General features: G+C 42.8%; 1 protein-coding gene across 4 annotated transcripts in view; it reads left to right on the forward strand.

Annotated features, from left to right (window-relative positions):
• Nucleotides 1-21,805, forward strand: part of ST7 (suppression of tumorigenicity 7) — a 250,831-nt gene extending 229,026 nt beyond the window's left edge. For 2 of the 4 annotated variants that reach the window (XM_047096971.1, XM_047096969.1), the window contains 4 exons: nt 1,242-1,392; nt 10,434-10,526; nt 13,364-13,503; nt 21,453-21,805. In XM_047096971.1, the coding sequence (XP_046952927.1) occupies nt 1,242-1,392; nt 10,434-10,526; nt 13,364-13,503; nt 21,453-21,548 (480 nt within the window). In that variant the 3' untranslated portion in view covers nt 21,549-21,805. Of the gene's footprint in view, nt 1-1,241; nt 1,393-10,433; nt 10,527-13,363; nt 13,504-14,816; nt 15,846-21,452 lie in introns of those variants that run through there. The other 2 variants (XM_047096970.1, XM_047096968.1) reach the window with 1 other exon arrangement.
• Nucleotides 21,806-23,179: the final 1,374 nt, after the last annotated feature.

Genomic DNA, 23,179 nt, shown 5'->3' on the forward strand with positions numbered 1-23,179 from the left:
TGATGTGAGGCCTGAGCTTAGACATCTCTTCACGGAACAGACCCAGAGTGAGGAAAGTTTCACTTGCTGAACCAGGAGGGCAGAATGTGTCCTCCTGGCTCCTGCCAGGCAGTGCATCCCAATACTGGGTGCACCAACAGGAGAGGAAGCTTAGAGGCAACTACACTCAGAGTGCCCAAAGCACATAGATCCCCAGTGAGATGATAACAGAGCACTGATAGGTGTATCATAACCTCCATCTTGTATACCGGATTCTTCCATTCTTCACCCTCTTTCGTAAATTCCACTGACAGATAAATCCATAGGCAGTTGTTTCTGACATTAAAGTTGTTGAACATCTCTTCTCCTAGCACTTCCTTTTACTGTGTTTGTCCCATTTTCATTAAACACATCCCTCCATCATCTGCTGATGTCCATTCTAAAGGAGATGCATGGATTGTTGTGATGGTGGTGGTGTGTGTGTATGTGTGTGTGAGGAGTGAAGCCCAGGGAAGAGCCAGCCAGCAAAAAGAAGTTAACATTCGCAAGTGTAAAACACCACCCTAAATTTGCTTCCCTTTCTATTCTGTTGTAAACACCAAAGAATTCATTCTGGCCCTGTGCTCCCATCTCCTTTGTGGAAGAGAGGAATGAGGACGCATAAGCTGAGGGCCCTTCAGACTTTGGGAAAGATCTAAAAGAACAGTATAATTTGGGGTCTGTGCCGTTCCCCTCCCTGGGGTCTTCCTGGGCTCAGGCTGCCACACCTCCTCCCTCTGCATGTGAACAACGATGTGTGGCTCTTTTCACAGGACTAGGTCCTTCTCCTTGATAAGTCTGTACAGAAAAGTTAATGGGCAGTGCTAGTCAGTCTCTCTAGTACAGTCAGTTCAGTCATATGACTTAACCTTCATGTGTCCATTTTAGGTATTTTCATTCTGGTTACAAAATTATATCAACTTACTGTGTCTTCTAAATTTTCCTTTTTGCCGTTTGAGTCTCCATATATTTCGTTGATTAGAGTATCTTACCCTCAAAGCCTCTGATCTTCACTGTAGGAAACTAGTACAAGGCTAACTATCTGTTAGCAAACTTTGGGTTGCTGGATGATTTCATAATTGCCTTCAAATGTACTAACAAGGATGCAGGTTTGATGAAATGCTTATGAGTGGTGGCTTTAGAGAAATCAACCTCTATTCTCAGTATTGAATTCCACGCTACTAATGTATTAATGCATCTGTCTCCTGCCTTTTTTATTTCAGTACCTACTAGAAATGAAAAGCTTAATTCTACCCCCAGAACATATCCTGAAGCGAGGGGACAGTGAAGCAATAGCATATGCGTTCTTTCATCTGGCGCACTGGAAGAGGGTGGAAGGGGCTTTGAATCTTTTGCATTGTACGTGGGAAGGCAGTAAGTAATTTTCTTTCTTTGAAACATTTTTTTAAGAGCATGAAAAGATGCTAAAACTGTTTTTACCCTGAATGTTCGTGATGAATAATGACAATTTGCATATCTATAGCTCTTCTTCTCTGCAATGTTCTATCACTGAGAGATGATGGTTAATGAGGCTCTTCAGTTCCCCAGCAGTGGTAGGTGTTACTGAGGCGATGCCATCCTTAAACCTTAAAAAAGCAAGTTTACAATAGATGGGATGAATCTGGACTGTTCTGGCAGAGGAGCATTCTATAACTGGAAAACCCTCTTTGGAGACCCGGACACCCCCTCAGCATCAGGGGAATCTTTGGCTTGGGGTTAGGCCTTGGGCTGGGCTCTGACTACCACTTCTGGATGGCTTTTCCAGAAGGATTGGCTAAAGAGCCACAGTTATCCTCCAGTGGAGCTGGGTCTGCAGTTATGCTTCAGAACAAGAGCAGTGACCACAGGACCCTCGTGTTTGGTGGCAAGTGGAGCATTGGTGTGTTAATGGATAATGCCTATCGGCTAGATGTAGGGATAAATCGGTCTGAGTATGTGGCAGGCATAACCGTTCTGTGAAGGAGAAGAGGCTTTAATTGTCGGTGAGACAACGCTCCCTGTCCTGGAGGAGCGTCTCATCTAGTTGGGAGGAGTCACCAGCACACAGCAGCTGCCCAGTGATCTTTTCAGAAGGGAGAGGTCTGTGGGGTGGAGGAGTCATGGGTAACCTTATAGGTCATATGGAATTTGAACCAAGCCTTGAAGAACTAGGACAGTGTCATAAGCAAGGACACTGTGCTAAGTGGCAGGGCTGTTTGGAAGAATGCAAATTGAGAGGAAAGGCCCAAGACTACAGATTATTGGACAATATGTGCATTGACACACTGTTATTAGTTTAAGCAAAACAAATGCAACATGTAGCATGGGGTGGTTTTTTTTTTTTTGGCCCTCTCATAGGGAAACAAAACAAGTATTAATCTTCTGATAATTTTTTCTTAGTTCACTCCTACTCTGATCAGCCTCACAAAGGAATGTCTTTTTAATCCCTTTCACTCTGTTTATCTTTGCTGCTTCCATTTTTATTTTGATAATCTTCTGCTCTTCCCTTTTCCTGCCCCACCCGAATCCAACAGGAATCCAGATTGATGCAGGAAGGGGGTGGGGTTGGGGGGTGGGCAGCCACAGGGAATGGGGTAAAAGTAAGTTGACAGAGATGGGACTCATGTTGACTGAAAGTTTTTTGCTTAGTTTTGAAAATACTTCTTTAGAGAATTGATAGTGAGTTTACTTAAATAATTTGCTATTTATAACTTGAGTGATGTTGACTTGGTTGATGCTTCCACCCCCCCCCCCCATAAGTGTAATAACACACTTCAGGTGTCCCGGTCCTATGTTAAGAAAGCTCACTCCACTGAGGGCATGTGTAGGCGTGTGTACAGTCCCCACTGGGTTTGGTTTATTACTGCATTTAATGTGTTCTGCCCAAAAAGGACAAAAGGAATTTTTGTTTAAACACAAGAAAGAGATAGAAAAAGCCTAGCAAGATTGAACATTAGAGGCCTCAACTAGGGTTAGTTGTGGAAAAATTAAGTGGATTGATTGGCTAACCAAATAAAGATATAGTCATAGATTAGCATTTGGGAAACATAGCAAAATTGATAAGAAAGTTACAGTTGTATCGAAAGGATCAAAACAGGGAGGCAAGAAATGATAGAGACATGGTGTTAGGAATGGCATAACCATAAAAAAAATCCCCTCAGGAATAACTGGAAATTTTGTTTGGAAATGAGTTACCCATATAATCAGATAACAATGGGGAGATTCTCTGAATCAACTGGTAAGGACAATGAGATCTGAAGAAATGTGCAGTAACCTGGTGAGCTCTAAAATCTAGCAGAGTGGGAATGTTAGGGGAATGTAATTACCTCAGATTTTATTGGAATGAAGAGAGGAGATGAATATTTAGACATAAACCAGGATAGCAAGGCAGTCAGGGACCTCAAAGAAAGAGAAATTCTGCATTTGATCCTTACGGATAAATAGAAACCACTCCAAGGAAGTTACACTACTTACTATTAAGTTTTTGAAAAGAGAGTCCTACCATGCAGTTCTAGATGGGAACTGTGTGAGTGCTTCCTAGGCACAGGTGTCTTGGAGAATACCAAGCACCTTCAAGAGTGGGCGTACAGCTGGGTAACTTACCAAGAGTTTCATGTCCATCATTTCATGTACTCTTCCTGACAACGTTCTGAGTTAGACCGGAGAGAGAGAGAGGTGGCCACCTCAGTTGTATAAGAGAGGAACACGGCCATCGAGAGGAGTGGCTTGTTGTAAGTCTTGCAGCCCCTGTTGGTGGAGCTAGGATGTAAACCCAAGTCCACTTTCTCTTCAGGCTTCTTTTCTATAATACCAACTATGTAGCTTTTGCCTGAATAGGTTAAGCATAAGAGGATCAGTTATCTCTGAGACATTTGCTTGGAAGCCTTCAATTTACACCACAACTTATAGGCTCGAGAGTACTTATTCCTCTTCTAGTGTTTAGAAAGTTAATCATTCTATATAAAATTGTATTTTTGCTGTGGAATGTTGACTTAAATATTTTAAATGTAGAATGAGCCCAATTTTATAAAAAATAAATTCTACATATAAACAAAGGAAAGAGACTGGAGATAAATGCATCTTTAAGTGGACTTTAAGAGATTTTTTCCTTCATATTTGTATTTTTCCAGTCTTCTCAACAAGCATATGTATTTTTCTACAAGCACATATATGTATGTTTCACTGCAAAGTTCTAGTTGTTTTTTTTTTTTTTTTATGAACAAAGCTCTATATCTCTCATGGAATTTAGAAGAAAGAATTACCACTTTAACTTCAGACAGTCATGTGCAGTCTTTTGACAGTGCTTCCTGACCTGTGTCCATTCTGAGTTAAATTAAATGGAGGCATCAGAGTTTGGATTTTAAATCAGAGGACTTGGATTACAATTCCGACGTGGCTACCTGTAGTGGTATTTACTTAACACACCCCGTTTCTCAAAACCGTGAATCACAGATGATATCGATTGCCCTCTCCCCACCCCAGGGTGTTGGGCTTCAAAGGCAGTTGCTCTGGGGCAACTACAGTAGGTGAACCACTCGGTCTCCCTCAGAGGTCCCTCAGACGGCCTGTGCCAGAGTGCAGGAGGCTGCACTTCCTCCAGTGAACCACGTGGTGGCGCCTTTTGACATCACCAGCCTCCTAGTTTAGGTTTTGTCCTTTACATCTTTTCTAGTTCATTCTGAAATTTAAGGCCATTCCCCAACTCCCTTTCAACTTCCCCTTTTCATTAGAAAGGGAATTCAGGGAGGAAGGTAACAGTACCTAATTTCACCAGTTCCCATGTTAAGAATGAGTATTCTTTTAGTCAGTTGATCTTTTGGAGATTAAAAAACATTCTTCTGTCAAAAGTGTTGGTTTAGGAGTAGGGATGGAGATTATATTTTGCTTTGCGCTTTAATGAGTTTATTATGAGCGTTAGTCATCTTGTGGAATTAAGTGAATTTCCCACCAATCAGGCTGAAATAACTCACATTTTTGATAAAACCCCAAAGTCCAGCTGATGCATGGCAGAGATTGTTTGGGTTTGAAACATATGGTGGTTAAAAAAAAACCTGAGTCCTCAACCACAAATACATCAGCATTTCAAAGGTTTCTAAAATGTTTGATTCATCACTATCCCAGCCCCTGAAATTGCACAATATGTTCCTCAAAGTCAAGATAATCAAGAAAGGGGAAAAGCTTTAATTTATAAGATTTAAAAATATGTTTCTTAGGTCATTACACAGCTGCCACCTTATCTGAATTACACTTATTTTAAACACTGTAGGTTCTGGTTATCCTCACACACAAACACACACACACACACACACACACACACATTTCTGCAAGTCTGAGTTGAATATACAAAATGTATATAAATGAGGGATCTCATTTGAACTGGGTCTTATTTACAACAGTATTGCGCCTTATGGGGCCCTATTTTAAATGGCACATCTATGTTTTACCTATATTAAATACTGATGTGGCCTTATCTCCTTCCTACCTCGATCTTTACAAGGCTCATTTTAGCTGTATTTATTTTACAAAGCAGGGTAGTCTGCTGACCGCAACTATGAACTTTAAGATTTAACTTTCTTAGTTCTATATATCAGAAGACAAGTATGCCATAGGGTAAATCACTTAGCCTTTCTTTGTTTCCGTTTTTTCCACTTGACCAAGTAAGACTCTTTATTTTCTTTTTGGAGATTTTTTTCTCCCCAAAGAATTCACTAAATAATGTATAAGATTTGAAGGTGGTGTTTTTGAGGGGGACTAAGGCAGAATATTTCCTTTGAGAGGAGAAAATGGCCCATTGTTGAAGCATAGGATGAAATTCTGATTCTAATTTATTCTCTTTGAACCTGATAGTAAATGCTGCTTGCTGTAAGATGTGGTCCTTGGGGCATTTCCTCTAACCAAACCTTTCCTCCAAAAGGCTGGCACCTTTTGGACTGCTAAAGAGAGATTTCCCCACCACTCAGCCCATAGAGCTAATGCTAAATTTTATAATTTGGGGAGAAAGCGATGGTCTGCTAAAGTTTCTGGTCGTAGTTAACTTACCGTCATAGCCAGTCTCCAGATGTCATGCAATGCCTCGTCACCTACTGCCCAGTAAGACCAGCTTGTCCCTTTCATTTATTCTATCTTGGCGATGGGCCATAATTTCAATCCGCCTGAGATTTTAAGAGGAAAACTGTGTCTCTTCCTGATTGTGCATTAGTTCACTTATTCCTTTATTCATTGAACATTTATTGAGCGCCTCCTTTGTGCCAGGCGTTGTGTTGGAGAGACCAGGATACATAAGACTCTTAAATGCTTTGAGAGAAACATTAATATGTGTGTGTGTGAATACACATATGCGTCTGCTCCTATATAGTCACATATACATCTAGAAACACACACACACACACATATAACATACAGTGTGCACACAGGCAGTACTGTCATGGAAGTAGGAACAGAGTGTTCAGGTGTTGATGGTCACCAGCAAGTTAGTGAATCTCCTATAAAATTCCAGAATTTCTCTTCAGAATTGGACTGGTACATCATTTAATCAAGGGAGGGTGATTTTCCCAAGACCACATAACTAGTGAAAGAATGTGGATCAGAACCCAGGCTTTTTGACTTTAGAACTCTTTATTATTGTGCCCAAATGCCTCATAAAAAACAGCTAGCCTTTATAGCCAGTTACCTACTTTACATTCAAAGGTGACAATGTAAAATTTCTATTTTGATGATAGTTTTCTGCTCTGTCATTTGCACTTCTAGTTGTTTATAAACAAGTAGCATTTTTACTTATTAGCAAGAGTATGACCTGATAGAGAAAGTAGGAACTTTGGGTTTAGTAGAAAGAGAATGTAAAGAGAAACCTAACCTTTATTGGGCCATCGGGCCCCATGTTTAGACACTTAGTTTCTTGAAGCCTCTCAGAGTCTGTAGTATTCTCATGTTTACAGACAGAGAGACTAGACACAGACTAATGACCCACCCAGTCTCATACAGTTGTTAGCTTGGTCAAGTTTAGCTCATCCTTACCTGTCACCTCCACGACTCCTTTATTAGATATGCACAGCATGGGGGCACCATCACAGGGAAACTTCCACGCTGATTTTCATTATTATTGGATCATCTGTTTCCCGCCGCAGGCAGTGAGCTCCATCAATGCAGGGACAGTGTGTGGCTCACCTTTCTATCCCAGGCACATGAGGAAGCACTCACATTTTAATAAGGTGGAGCTAGGATTCAAACTCACTTCTCACTACTACAAGTAATCTGTCTATATAAAGTTCTTTGAGATCCTCTTTGAAAAAGGCCAACATAGACAAAATATCCCACGTTATCTTCTATCCTTATCCATATAGTGGGTAAGATGAGAGGTCACTGGAAATCAATGGGAAAATTGGGAATCAGTTTGTTCATGTATCTATCCTTCTGTCCCTTCTTTGGTTCTGTTAATTTTTTTCTCCAGGATTAGTATAGGGTCTCTGGTGAACACAGCACTGAAAGGCATGGGGCTTAGAAAATGAGTCTGGTCAGGGAGAAAAGACAGCAGTGTAATGCCTCAGACTTTGCTGTGGGGGTCCTATGTGTTCATTAACTGGCTCCCCATTTCATTTTGTCTCTTCCTCAATGGCGCAACAGAAGTCAAGGTAGGAGAGGTGACGGCACATAGAGGAAAATGCAGACATGAAATGCCGTTCGTGTATTATGCATTAACCTGGAGTGGCCCAGCTTTTTTGTTTTGTTTTTAACCAAATACATGTACATTTTTAATGCCTCTGAAACGTGTGTTTTTCCAGACAAAGATTTTTAGGAGCTTTGTAGTCACTTAGGAAATAGATAAAATTAATAAAATAGATGCCCCCCCCTTTTTTTTTTTAATTCCTCTTTCCACCATCAGATCAGCATGTAACTACTTGCACTTGCAAAATTTCTGGACATTCAGCTAAAGCCACGAGGTTCTTGTCTTCTCAACGAGGGGATCTGGAGGTGGGAGGTGAGGCTGGTGGGTCTTCTGTAGTGCCTCTTGCTGCTCTCCCCCGACCTCCACTGCTTATCTCACACTCTCCTGGACCCTGCACAGCAGGGTGGCTGAGGGATAGAATTGCAAACAGAAATTGTATTTGCTTTTGTTTAGTGAAGCCAAAAAGCTTAATCTTATTTTCTGAACTCGACGTAAATGACAACTGACATGAGAACGAAATTTTTAGAGCGCCCCAAACATCTTTCAGTCGTGGAGGTTGCGAGGGAGGGAGCTGTGGGAGGGGGCGAGGTGGGGGAGAACAGTGCAGGACGACTGTGTGTGTGTGTGTGTGTGTGTGTGTGTGTGTGTGTGTAAGTTGTATGTAACCACTCTCTCCACCCTCTCCAAAAAGACCAGAACTGATTAGAAGGAAAAGACTAACTTGATGCACAGAATCCTGTATGCACGCCAAACACTGCAGAAAAAAAGATCTGGCATCTGACTGAAAAGACACCAACCAACCATTTGATTTCTATGGTTGAACACTCTCAAGATCTTGCACTCCTATATTTCACTTAAAAAATTGCTCCCTGAAGTGCAGACTGACTTCAATTTTGAGTAAAATTTAGCATTCAAATTTATAGCCGCTTTGAAAAGTGAGGGTTTATTTACATCATGTGAACCTGAACAGATTCATAATTACAGCAGCCCTGTCGTGCATAGAGAATCTGGGGTAAAAAAAAAAATTCCACGTAGGTTTTTCCACATTTTTGGGATGCTTTCATAGCAGCCTTCATTTATGGGAAATGGTATTAAAATCCTGCCATACTGCAGTTTAAATTTAAACACACTGCTTCCCAGAAGAGATTTTAGCGTACCCTGTTAAGGCACTGGTTTTGTTTTGTACTTTTTTTCCTCGTCTTGCAAACCTATTGAGACATACTGGTTCCTCCGAGTGATGTCTGCGTGCTAACAACCTGTGCAGGGAGTGCCTCTTGTTAGTTGCAGTCAGAAGCCATCTTTGTGTGAAAGAAAAGTCTGATTGAACTAGGGTGAGCCTTTCATTTTAAGAAGAGTTAAAGTCTGGGGTGTTTTTAATGTTTTAATCTCCGTTTAAGAGGTTTCTGTTACAAGAGGAAAATTGATAACATTTTTACCTCAGCAAACTGCCAGCACACTGGCTCTGCTCTAATCCCACGTTTCTAGTGATTTATATTCTCCATGGCAATGTGCTGTAACCTCAGAGTGATACCACTGTGGTGTAGATTGACTGCATTCCAAATGCTGGAATCACATACATAATGTTTTTACTTTTAAATAATATTCAGACACCAGAATAAATACCATATGTGCACTGATGCTGGTTACAATGGAACCTTGTCATTTCTTGTGAGGGAGAACATTCTTTGTTTCTGATTCCCACTTGAAATAAGTATGCAAAAGATAAATACGTACATTGATGGCATTTTGAGAAGGTGGAGGTAATTACACAGCTGAGGATGTAGCTACGATTCCTTGAAATGCAGCATTTAAGACTAAAAAGATTGTTGTGTTGCCCCTACCTACTCCTCTTTGATACACATGAAAGCAAGGATTGTTATGTGACCTTGCCAATGTAGGGTGTCGTTTTTATACTTTACATGTACAGCATGCTGTAGTTAAAGGACATCTGTTGAAGAAAAATTACTCTGTGAGCACTAAGTTCATAGCAACAGTGAGACTAACATGCTGATGACATCGTAACAGGGAGAGTAACACACGTGATAATGGAAAGGGATGGATTGATTGGAAAGCCATAATTCAGTGTGAGACCTCATGTTATCTGAAGCCACAAGAGCAGAATTTAGGTGGCCTGACATCATCAAAACACAGATAATCAATCTCTCCAGATCCATTTTTCCCCCCACATGGTATTGAAGATTGAAAAGTTTCATTTAAAGTTTAGAAATACCTCCCAAGTCATGCAGTTTTAGGTTTGCACTTTTGTCCATCTTGGTTGGAATTCTCATCCACCTAGACATGTTTTTTAAATAGACATGGTAGAATGCCTTTCATATTTGTACATCTATAACAAGCTTCAGCTAGTCAATCCACATTTGCTTCTTGGGGAAGTATTTCAGTCCAGGTTTGTGTTATTACCATCAGTTGAGCTATATTGAATTAGTGCTTGTGACATTTTAATAATATTTTGTAGATGAGGAAATCCTGGGCATTGAGCTGATGGCTTCCCTACTCCCCTGCACCCTATCCCCACCCAGTTTTGTGAGGTTTGCCCAGAATATATAGTGTGAGATAAATGTGTGAGTCATACATCATAATGCATCTCTGACAGCTTATCTGGCATATAACTCAGAGTTTGGGTAACTCTTGCATCCTTTCTGGGAGTTACTTGCAGAACTGTTTACCATTATAAAAATGCTCGAAAGCCCCTTTTTGAAATCGAGAAGTTATGAGACAAATATAGAACCTCTAACATATTGTTTCTCATTTTCAGCTTTTCGGATGATCCCTTATCCCTTGGAAAAGGGACATCTGTTTTATCCTTACCCAATCTGTACAGAAACAGCAGATCGAGAGCTGCTTCCATGTAAGTCTCACTTCTGTATTCCTGTCCTCAGCCAGTGAGGGTGGTGTGCACGAATGTGGGGATGGGAAGAGGTGGGAATGATAAATGTTTACAGTGTTCCTTGTCTTTTATTACTCTTCTCCCAAGCCCTGTCCTTACTGGATAGCATATGCATTAAAATGAGTTATGTGTGTGGGTTTGGCATCCTGCTCCTCCAAGTCCCTCCAGATTCATCAAAGGGAAAGACCTCCAAGGACTTAAATTTAAATGAAGAGCTATCATGTACCAGTTGGCCTGAGCACAGAGACCCCTAGTTCCAGGCTGATGTGCACGGGCTGGTCCACTGTGCATGGTTCCCCCTTGCGTGGCCCAGCTGGTCAAATGCAGTCTGCACAGAGTGGAGTTTGAAGAGGAAGCACTGACTTCAGAGGGTGCTGCACATGAGTCACGGATGAGAGGGCAGTGCCAGGACGCTGGCATCATTGCCAGAGGCAGAGTCGTGGGGCAGGGCGGGTGTGCTGTCTGTGGTGATGCAATGCTCTTGGCCAGAGGGATTTCCCATGAGCAGCTCGTGGATGCACGTAGTGGGTTGGCATGACATGTGCAGAGCACACGTGCAGCCTCAGCACTGTATGCAGCAAGAAGAGGGGGAACCCTGCCCTCAAGAACCTTACAAGCTGGCAGTCTCTTGGTCCACACCTCACGTGGGAAGAATGATTTGGTTTACTGTAATACGACATTGTTTTGACAAGTCCTACTAAATAGCTATTATCAAATCATACTGTATTCGGGGATCCTGTCCAGGCTCTTCGTGTGGCCCTGACTTAGGACATATTTTCCTCCCTCAGATAATAAGCTCCAAATTTTGGCTATTCTCTCTCCCTTGTCCTCTCTCCTACCACCGCCTCTCTTTGACACACCCCAGGTATAGCCTATCTCAGAGCCCAGGGGAGTAGTGTAAGTTTGGAGCCCTAGGTGCTCCAATAATAAATTGTGCAATGCCAATGTTATTGAGCCTATCATAAATCCCCAACATGGTGGGGTCTGGGTGCAAAACGAATTGCTCTCTTAGACTGAAGCAGCGAGAGGTGGCTCACCTGTTTCCTTGCTGGCCCGAGGCAATGTCATGTTTGTTCCTTATGGAGCCGGAAAAGTTCAGTGATGCGTTGCTCCTTGCCCGAGTTTTATTGTGAAAATGCCTCACACTACATTAGATTCTATTTCAGAAATTTCTGTTATGTGTGCCCACACTTTACCTTTGGACTCTCCTTCAGGGAGACCCTTGTTAAAATTTCCATTTCTAGTAAGAATGGCAGTTTTCTGAAAAGCACAGTTTTAAAATGTTTTCTTTGAATCCAATTAAGTTTCCATGGGACTAGATTCACTATTAGAACGAGATTATAGCTCTTAAAAGAAACTTCATAGGAGTAATCTTTATGAACCTGAAATAGAAAGTTATGACTCTCATTTCTTGAACTGAATGCAGTCGCCCAAAATCTGATCTCCCCTCAAAATCTTTCGGGGGTTGGGTGTTGACAGCAAGGATGGTGTGGATACAAAGAGGGTCGATTGTTTTAAATGCTACCCACGTTTTGCACTTTAAAAGTACCCTGTTGGACATTAGGCCCCAAGCGTGCTTGTACCTTCTTTCGAATCCCAGCAGGTAGATGGCCCGGATTCAGGTGTGCACACTTCTTTGTGCTCTGTCCCTCCCTGCTGTCTCCACCCTCACTTTCAGGCCAAGCGGGTTATAGTTTAGGGCTGTAAGTAATGAGAGCTGAACAGTCGCAGAAAGGCCTTCAGATCTTGGATTTCCTGAAGAACGTGGAGCACTTGGACCCTCTCGGTTCCAGTGGCAGTGCTGCTCACAGGCAGTTTTACAGCCCCCTCAGCCAGGCGCCTGCAGCTGGGGCCCCTCTCTCTGCACAGGCCAGCCTTATCTCCCCTGGAGGGCACCCCCAGCGCCCAGGCTGCTCACAGCCACACAGTGAGCAGAAAGCAGGGGGTCCGTTCCCTTGGCATTGGCACCACCTGTTCTTTGGTTTTCCCAAACCCAACATTTGAAACTTTGAAGTTATGGAAGGGGCTCTAAAGAGCACCAGTTTGTTTTGTTTTGTTTTGTTTTTGTTTTTTGGTTGTTTGGTTGTTTGGTTGTTTTTTTGTTTTTGTTTTTGTTTTGTTTTGGTTTGGGGTTTTTTTTGGTGATTGTTGGAAGCGTATTTATCATTACAGTTCTCCTACAATTGTGCCGGATGACCCCTGCAGCCTTGATTTCCAACCTTTGCAGATTGAATTGGCCACCATGTGAGGTCCTTGCTGAATATCTATCAGGGTGGCTCCCTCCACTGACAGACTTAGAGTGTGCCAGGAAAAAATACAAGATAAACTAATATCGCCTCATTATAATGACTAAAATATTACAGGAAGGTCAAAATCTAGAGAGAAGATTTTTTTTTTCCCAGTAGACTTAGTTTTGGGTTTTCCGGGTTTTGTCCAATGAACATGTATTTTATAATGTGAATAAGGTTTTCTTTTATTTGTGTTTCCTTTTGAGAAAGTAATACTATGTATTAGGCGTAGAGTGTGTTACTGTTCCTGCCCCAAAATATGTAACATCCTCAAATTAGCCCTATCGTGCCTCCCAAGGAGAGCGCTCAAGGTTGAACATGGACTTGGGAGAAGCAGATAGGCAAGCCAGAGGCTGGCTCAGATGTTGGCTCTGGTTCATTCAAGTACCCTGCCCTTTTCATTTCCAAGAGGCTTCAGCCACAGCTCTGAAGAGTCAGTCCCACGTACAGAAATTCCCTGAGGATGCATTTCGCTATGGCACTCATGTTTCCGTCTGCATTTCTCCACAGCTTTCCATGAAGTCTCAGTTTACCCAAAGAAGGAGCTTCCCTTCTTCATCCTCTTCACTGCCGGATTGTGTTCCTTCACAGCCATGCTGGCCCTCTTGACACATCAGTTCCCGGAACTCATGGGGGTCTTTGCAAAAGCTGTGAGTATTTGCCAAGAGGGGGGCCTGAGGGAAGGGACATGGGAAGCCAAGGGAAGCCAAGGGAAGGAGAAGAGACATGAAGGAGTGTTGTGTAGAAATGGATACACCTGTATTGATCGTTTGCTCACTGTTTAATTTTCATCTTCATCAGTAGAATCAAAAGGTTGAGGGTCAAATGAGAAAAGTGTAGGTTGTTTGTAAATGCATGCCTTGCCTCATTTCACAAAAAAATTACCAGATTTCAGAAAAAGCATGAAGCCTAAAAGGATTAAATAAATAATTAAGGGAATCCTAGTAAATGAGAAAATGTATGGGAAATTACTCAGTTTTACATAAGTTGAATGACATTATTTCTAATCTTTAGATATTGTGAGTCTTTCCTTCAATAAACATGAGATTTACATTTTCTTTTTTTTTTTTTTTTTAATTTTTTTTTTCAACGTTTATTTATTTTTGGGACAGAGAGAGACAGAGTATGAACGGGGGAGGGGCAGAGAGAGAGGGAGACACAGAATCGGAAACAGGCTCCAGGCTCTGAGCCATCAGCCCAGAGCCTGACGCGGGGCTCGAACTCACGGACCGCGGGATCGTGACCTGGCTGAAGTCGGACGCTTAACCGACTGCGCCACCCAGGCGCCCCGAGATTTACATTTTCAAAGATGATTTCAATAAATATTTTAATGGGTACAAACTGTTGGCTTGTTGGGGGAATGAGCTGAGAACGTGTGAAGGGCTCGCAATTAAAAAGTATATTAAGAACTTGTATTAAGAAATATACAGACGCGACATTTAGAATATGGAAATCCAGTAAGAGTCTTTAAGTAGGACTGTGGAGAGGAGCTTTAATAATAAGAAAAGCCATCTGCATTGACAATCAAGAGCCATTGTTTCCTTGTTGAAAACCAACCATTTTTTTAACGTTTATTTTTGAGAGAGAGAGAGAGAGAGAGAGAGAGAGAGTGCAAGCGGGGGAGGGGCAGAGAGAGAGGGAGACAGAATCCGAAGCAGGCTCCAGGTTCTGAGCTGTCAGCACAGAGCCCGACGCGGGGCTCGAACTCACAAACTGTGAGATCGTGACCTGAGCCGAAGCCGGCTGTTTAACCGGAGCCACCAAGGCTCCCCGAAAACCAACCATTTTAACCTTCACATGCAGTGAGGATAAGTGTAAGGATTTTGCCACAGATGGGTTTCAAACAGAAGGAATAAGGAAAAGAGTATCAATGCTTTTTCCTGGAACTCCATTCTGATTTCAAGGCGAGTGGAGTCAGAAAGGATGATTTCTAACTTGGCTGGGTGATTTAATCCCTTTCCAGATGATTGACATTTTCTGCTCGGCAGAGTTCAGGGACTGGAATTGCAAGAGCATTTTCATGCGTGTTGAAGATGAACTGGAAATTCCACCGGCACCTCAATCTCAACATTTCCAAAACTGAACTCATCACCCTCTTCCCCCACCACCAAAACCACCCCTCCTCCTGTATCCCTGACCTCTGCCATTGCCTCTGCCATCCACCCAGTTACTCAAGCCAGAAGCGCAGCAGCCCTCCCAGGCTCCTCTCTCACTCTCCACACCCTACCTGTCTCAGCTCCCAGTCTGTCGGATCTAACCTCCAATGCTACTAGGTGTTCAGTAAATGTAATTCATCCCTTCTTAGCCCCTTCTCTCCCCATAGCATCTCTCTCAGTCTAGGTCTTGTTATTTCTTGCTTGGACTCCTCTGCCAGAGTCTTAACTGGTCTCCTTGCTTCCAGTTCCATCCCCTGCCAGTCCTTCTCTCGTACTGACACAAGAATGATCTTTCTAAATTGCAAGTCTGAGCATGTCACTTCCCTGCTTGAATTTCTCCAAAGGTTTCCCACCAACTTCAGAATAAAGTCCCAGATCTTTAGCAAGGCATGCAAGGTCCTTTACAATCATGCCTTGCTTGCCTCTTCAGCCTCATCTCTCCCACCTCTTGCATAGACACTGCTCTTAGACCATATTGACTCACCACTCCCAGATGCACAGGCTCTGGTACACCCCAGTGCCTTTGCACGTGCCTTTTGCTCTGCATGGAATGCCCTTCCCCATCACCACCTTGGCTTGTCCACTCTACTAACTCCTCTTCACTCTTTTACACTCAGCTTTCTTTCTAAGTTTCTCCCAAGCTGAGTTAGAGGTCTTTCCTCCGTGATCCCACAGTATTCTATGAATACCTATATTATCACACTTATTGTACTATAATTGTTAAAAACTTGTCCGTCCCCCTTTTAGAATGTGAGCTCCTTGAGAGCAGGACTGTGTCTTCCTCATCTCTGTATCCCCAAAGCTTTGCACAGTGCCTTGCACGTAGTAGGTTTTCAATAAATGATTATTAAATAAATAAATGGTAGTGGTTTCTGCAGAAAGAATCACTGTAAAAATCAGATAGAGTTTAGCATTTCTCCTCTTCTTTTGTAATTATAATCATGGACTCTTAGAGTTGAAAGGGACCTTAAACTGCCTTCAAGAGTAATGGGATGGAGGTCATTTAGACTCTTCTTGAATGCTCTCAGTGATGGGGAACTTGCCTACTTAACATCAAAGCCCATTTCATTGTTGGATCACGCAGAAGTCTTCTTTATATAAAATATGCCTTCCTCTAATAGCCACCTGTTGTTCCTCTCTACCCTCCAAAACTATACTCAACAAGTCTCCTTGCAAATTCTTATGACAGCTAATACATTCGTGGCAACCTCTGACCTCTGACTCTTGGTAAAACATCTCAAATTTCCTTAAGTCTTCTGTATATAACATGATTTTTAAACCCAGAACGCCCCATGTTGGTTGTTCCCTAGTTTATGGACCTCCACTATTCATTATTATACTCCCAAGCCAACCTCTGAGTAAAAATAGTTGCCAAAATTCTGAATAGACTAGAGTTTAACTTAGCAAAATTTAAAATAGGAATATATTTACAATAGTAGACAATTATATTTCCTCCTTTTATGTTCCTCTCTTAAACATTTTTTAGAGCATTTTTGTAAAAATATGTCATTGTCCCAGTATTTTTCAGTAAACAAATAGCAGTTGGTGGGATTTTGGATCAGAATAGAGATTTTCACCCTCTAGTGTGAAAAAAATTCACTTGGCCCCACCACCAGAAACTCAGAATATTGAGTGCTAGCACCCAGAAATCTGTGTTTTTAACAAGGATTCCAGCAGGTTCTGAGTGAGGTGTTGAGCACCATACCTGCTTCTAGGAACACTGGTCTCTAGCAAGCTGAACATCTGAGCAGCCACTCACAAGTACGTGGTGCTGTGCCAGTGCCACTGGGGGGGAAAGCTTTCGAAGGTGACAGATGTTTCGCCCTGGCTGTACCTTGGAATCACCTAGGGAGCTTACAAGTGACTAATGCCTGCCTCCTGACTTCACTGGCCTGGGGTGCAGCATGGGCATCTTAAGTTTTCAGATGCTTCCCAGGCGATTCAGGTGTGCAGCCAGGGCCGAGACCACCATATTGAATGAAATGACTAATGGCCTGAAACTGCATTAACCAGGGAAGGGTCTGGGGGAGTGGAGGATAGTAAATAGAATACAACTAAGTGTCCCTAGAAAAGGCTCTACTGGCTCCAGAATATCAGTGATGTGTTCATTATGGATCATTTAATGTTTCCAAAGCTCTGGTTTTGAGTCTAGATCAGATGATTGAATAAAATATCATTTTGCCTTATGGTCCTCCAATTTTATACTCTACCGAGGTGCAGTAGTTTGGTCAGCTACTCGTAATAACCAAATATAGTTTAGATAAATTTGCTTTTAAACCTCTGCCTGGAAGATCACATTCATCTTGCCCTTCCTGAAGGTTTAACAGTTTCCAAAATGTTTAGAGAGACTTTGTGGGGAAGGAAGATGGATGGCCTGAAGGAGACAGGCACCGTCCCTCTCCCCCGACCTTGTCCCCAGAGTCTTCCCCCATGTTTTCACCCTCCTCACTGCTGCAGGCCTCTCATGAAGCCCCCTGCACGTTATCGCAGTCGCCCTATAGGCTTCCCACAACCATTTGCAGCTTGTGAAAATGACTTTCTCAGCCCTCCCCTGAGATAATATCCCTGGGATAATGACTTTTAGTAGATGCAGAGAGATTGCACTGGCACCCCCCAGGCTACATGCAGCTTGGGAACTCTCCAGTGTGTTTATATGTTGATATGCAGCTAGTAAAGAAGCCCACAGCAAAGTGGGAGCCACTGGAAAATAGTAAAACGAACGGCTTCAACTGGCTTTCCCCCCTAATCTAATCTACCTCAATGACTTAAGACTAACTCTTCCTAGAATGTTTGGTTACTAAGATAAGGTTGCTCATATAAATAAGTTATCGTTCCAAACCCAGCCCCTCATAGAATGTGGGAAGGTCAGCATTTTGACCCTGTCTGCTTTGAAGGGCTCTGTCTTTCCTCCTCTGATCTCTCTCCTTCACTGAGACTGAGCCCCCTGACTTCTGACTCTCATCTTCACTTATAGGCCTTGACCTCTTTGAAGTCTGATATTGATTACAGTGAAATGTCAATTGTCTGATTGCATAGGGCACCTGGAACTTATTCAGATAAGCAGAGGCATTTTGAATGTTAACGAAGCATGTTGGGAGCCATGACCTTCTTCTAAATAATGGTGTTTTGGGAAAAGGAGGATCAGGCGATTGAAGTGTCACTCTCTCTTTTTTATTAGTTCAGTTGCCTTTTCTCACCATAAGACACTGATTGAATCACAGTGCGTTTTGGACCATGTATCTCTGCCCTCTGGACAGAAGTTTTGGATGTTGAGATAGACGAGCTCTTCCAGGGGTGCCTGGTGTTGCTCATTCAGACTAAACTTTTCAGGCCATAAATTTCCCGAGTCTGTAAGTGAAACTGCCGTTTCTCCATGCATTGGTTGAGTCTCTGGCCAAAAAGTATTGTCTGATTTTCAAACATGCAAACAAGTATAAATGAACATCCAAAGCAAGGCATGTTCCCCCAAACTTGTTTTTTATACCTCCTGATGAAAGCCACTAACCTTTATCTGGTTACTGAATGAGAGGGCTTATCAGCTTCAGACGCCTCATTACCTTGTATGCTTCTTCCCTGTGGGAGAGGGATGGGGAAGAGGATGCAGGGAGGGGTGCTGAGGAGGGAGGTAGCTTAGTAATAAAAGGTGCACATCCCCACTTGGGTGCTGCGAGAGAATTAGGATCTTTATGAAAAGGTTCTGGGGATTCTTTTCTCAATTCTCCCAAGAACAGACCACTCTAGATATGAGGGAGAGCAGTAAATCATCACATATACTGGAGGTGGTAGGACTTCATTTCTCTTGCGGAAACTTATTGAGAAGTGCAGGTAAAGTTCAAGGAGTCAGGGCCCACTGTGTCTTACTGTGCAGTGTGAGAAGAGGGGCAGTTACAGACATCAAACAGGGTGGGAGATTCCCCTCTTGATTTCCAGAGGCCCCACTTTTGTTCTTTTTATGCAAGTCAGGTCAGTGCCCAAAACAAAGCAAACAAACAGGCCTTATTTTGAAGCAACTTTGTAACGACCTCTTCATTTGCTCTGCTACCCAAGCTGAGGCTTCTTGGTGTCCCACATTTAGTGTGTGAAATTGCCCAGAATACAGACCATGAGCGATGCCTTTCATCTAACCACAGTAGCTCATGCTAGTATTCAGTAGTTCCTTACCCACTCCATCACAACTTCGGTGGTTCTAAATCTTTTTTAGGTCAAGTCTTTAGGAGATGATAACTTCACCAGCAATATCACTTGTTTGGTGAGCCCCAACTAACAACCCCTGTCAGCATCTCTGGTTTATCCAGACTACGTCAGCACCTGGCTCCTCTTTATGGAACTAGGATTATAGGCAGATGCTGTGTTTTATGGAGCCTTAGTGGTCTCAGATTACAAACAAACAAAATCTCAAAACTAGGATTTTAATAAACAAACAATCTTCTCATTGCTAGGATTTTACAAACTCTGTCATCAGCAGCTTGGGTAGTAATTACTCATTCCTGGGCCACAGGGAGAGCATCCCACATGGTTCTGTGCATGTAACAAAGGACAGTTTCAGAAGGTTACCAGAAATTGCCATATATCTAAGACCCACTTGATGAAAGAGCCATCCACATTTGCTCAAGTGCTAACATGGCTGCCTATTTCTTAACTCCAAACCCAAGGTGGCATTCAAGGCCCTCCCCAGAGTTCTTCTGGTCACTTTTAAACTCTGCACTATTGAGCTAAGCTGAATTATTTATCCTCTTCTGAGCATACCAGTTACTTTCCCATTTCTGTTCCAGCTGCTCATTGAACCTGGAGGGATCACCTGCTTGTATTTCTCTCCTTGCCATCCTTGCCCCATCTGCATCTCTGACATCCCAGCCATCCGTTGTGGTCTATTTCAGTTGCTCCATTTTAAGTTTTTCCTGATTCTTTCAATCCGAATGGATTCTCTCCCTTTTCTGAATCCTCTTGATGCTTTTATCTTCCATCTTCCATTCTATGATGGTCTATCTGGTACTATTACTTTGTTGTGTAAAGATCTCTGTGGCCACCTATCCCTCCCCCATGACCCTAGGCTTTGAGCTCCCTGATAATGGGAGTTTGTTCCCAGACTCCTTTATATTTCATCCAGCACTTAGGTGCCTTACTGAGTAAATACATTTAATTGATGTAAAAGACACAGCATGGGGAAAGATTCCAAATCTTACACTATCTTGAGTTTCCTCACTCTAATGTCACACTTAATGGTCCAGCTATAATGTGTCACAGACCTTCCCAAGTAGTATTCTACTGCTTCTTAAAAACAACTAGAGAAAAGGAAAGATTCTGAGGTCAAGTGAATTTTGGAAACTTGCCTGCCATACCCCTTATTGAAGACCTGAAATCATAGAACATATGGCCAATGGAGGAGCCTGTTTTACTTCATTAAATATACTACTACTTTGACCTCAGAACCATGTTCCCCCCTGCATGTGTATTTACATACTACCCTTGGTGGTGTAGACTGTGCTCTGCTGAGGATAAGGGATTAGGACAAAGAACACCACAGTGTAAGAACCAGGTATTGAACCCTAATGAGATAATACCTTGGTTCTAAACAGATGGAGAGCATGGAAACCACCCAGACACCTCTGTCTCATATGGGGCTCTGTTAGGGGACCTCTTCTGCCAGATGCTGAATGGTTTGCAGAATGAAGCTGATTCTTCATAAGAACATAATCAGAACAAATTTGAGGTTATGTTAAATGAGTCTCAGGCAAGGCACTTGGCTTTCTTAAAAGGCACTGTTAATGAGCATTATTCTCTACATGAAAAGCAGAAAGGAGTTTAGAAACCAAATGAGAGAGCTCCCAAACATCTCCTCAGACAGCACTTCTTCAACAAGGACATGTCATCCATGGACTGGCCAGTTTGCTGCCCTCCCCCAGGCGTCCATGATGCACTCCACTAAGCAGGTAGTTCAGAAATGAGCATGGGCTACAGAGGTGTTTCGGAGACAATAGGATCCCAAAGCAATTTACAGCCATGTATCAAACTTGCCTTTTTGAAATTGCCTTGTCCACTTAAAGTGGGTTCTGTACCCAGCTAGGCAGGCAGGTGATCTAAGTTGTCACCATCTTTTAACTCCTCAGCCTACTTGTCACCCAACTGTCAGTCCCTTTTAATGGCACCTGTAGGGGCAGCGCAGATCCTGAAGACGAATTGGAAAGACTGGGGACTGTGGGTCTGCTGTCAGGAGTGAAGGGGGCAGCAGCAGACACTTCTCCTTACCTATCAGAGCTGGGGGGTGGGGGCTGGAACTCAGGTGTGGTCATCAACTATGTTTCCCATAAACATAAATATAAAAGTGTAGCCTTTGAGACTTACATGATACCGAGACTGAAGATCCAAGTGTAGGTTGGAGAGGTTCATTTTATAGCCTTGAACGAGATCTCTCCTGACTCTCTGCCTTTCTGGTTTCTTTGCAGTTCCTCAGCACTTTGTTTGCCCCCCTAAACTTTGTCATGGAGAAAGTGGAAAGCATCCTCCCATCCAGCCTGTGGCACCAGCTGACGCGGATCTAGGGAAGCCCACCCGTCCTTCCCCTCAGCTCACCCAGCAGGCTGCCACTGTCTCTTTGTGCCAACTCCTCGTGGACCGCAAGAAAGCATGACTTTGAAAAAGGGAAGCCATTCCGAGATTTTAAATCATTCATGGACTGTCTGTTCCATATTAAAAGCTGTTTTTGTTGTACAAAATTCATTGATGTTCAGTTCTATTATATTTTGCCTTCAGAAAAGAAAAAAAATCAAAAATAAACTTTTGTGTATTGCAGCAACCATTTGTGTCTTCCGGTGTCTTCCAACCTTAAAAGTGTTGGTGTCCCAAATAAACTTATGTGTTTACATTTCATTTACTAAGGACCCAGATCTTCTGAATGTCCCACAATGGTTTTCTTTGCTGATGGAACTCATCCCGGGAGGCCCTTAGTACTCCTACATACAGTCGGTGGTTTGGAAAATGGAATGTCTTTGGCAAAAATGTACCATCTTTTTCAGCCCCAAACTGTCGTTCCTCGTAGGTCACATGCACAAAACCAGCTTCCACAATGACTGACGGGCAGCATGAATGAAATGAAACACATGTGCCATGGCAAGTTGTTCTAGTCAGAGACTCTACTCATTGAATAGAACTCAGCACTCTAGCTCTAGGAATCATGTTGCTTTATGAAAATTTGTGAGAAAAAAACTTTCCATGAGAAGCTACAGACCCAACAGTCTGTTGTAGAACCTGACTACTTTTCAGTGTTGCCATTTTTACAATGTTTTCTCATAAGGGCACTTTATTATGTTTTTTTTTTTTTATCATTTTTGCATTCTTGATGCTTAAATGTAAGTGTTCTTTGATCATTTTAGCGATCTGAACCAAAATGGTCATTTGTCCTCACCACCTTTGAAAGCCTCCGATTCACACCTGCTGAACATCTGGCTTTACTTAAACAAAAGAAGAAAAATAAATAACGTTGAATCCTCTATCTGAAGTGAAAAGTACTGCTATTTGAAATCTCAACTGAGTGCTTAAAAAAAAAGGACTGCCCTTTACATAGTTTGTTTTCCGTTTTATTTAGAATCCTGAAACTTTTCCCAGGCGCATTAAAACAGGCAGCGTGCAGGGAAAGCACCACCACCTTCTCTCCTTCCCAGCTGGACTTGCTGCCTGCTCCTGGCCTTCCTCCACGAGCAAAGTAAGTGGGCAGGCAATGGTTCAGTGCACAAGGGCTTCTCACGCTTTGGGCAAGTCTGTGTTTCTACTGCCTTTGTGCAAAGCCCTGATGGGGAGAGGCGCTGGCTCCTGCTCTGAGGGAATTGTTTCAGAAGAGGCTGATCCGGGGCGCCTGGGTGGCTCAGTCGGTTGAGCGTTCGACTTCAGCTCAGGTCACGATCTCACGGTTTGTGAGTTCGAGACCCGCGTCGGGCTCTGGGCTGATGGCTCAGAGCCTGGAGCCTGCTTCCGATCTGTGTCTCCCTCTCTCTCTGCCCCTCCCCCGCTCATGCTCTGTCTCTCTCTGTCTCAAAAATAAATAAACATTAAAAAAATTTAAAAAAAAAAAAGAAGAGGCTGATCCCCTGTATCCACACCAATAGTGCTACTCTTGGGGGGCAGTGGCTGTGCCTGCCTTGTTTGCCTCTTTGCTTCTTCTTCCTCTGACTTAAAT

Source organism: Lynx rufus, unplaced genomic scaffold, assembly GCF_022079265.1.
Source record: "Lynx rufus isolate CCGP_SWC_20201006 ecotype Redwood Valley unplaced genomic scaffold, mLynRuf1.p SCAF_4, whole genome shotgun sequence".
Taxonomy (NCBI): domain Eukaryota; kingdom Metazoa; phylum Chordata; class Mammalia; order Carnivora; family Felidae; genus Lynx; species Lynx rufus.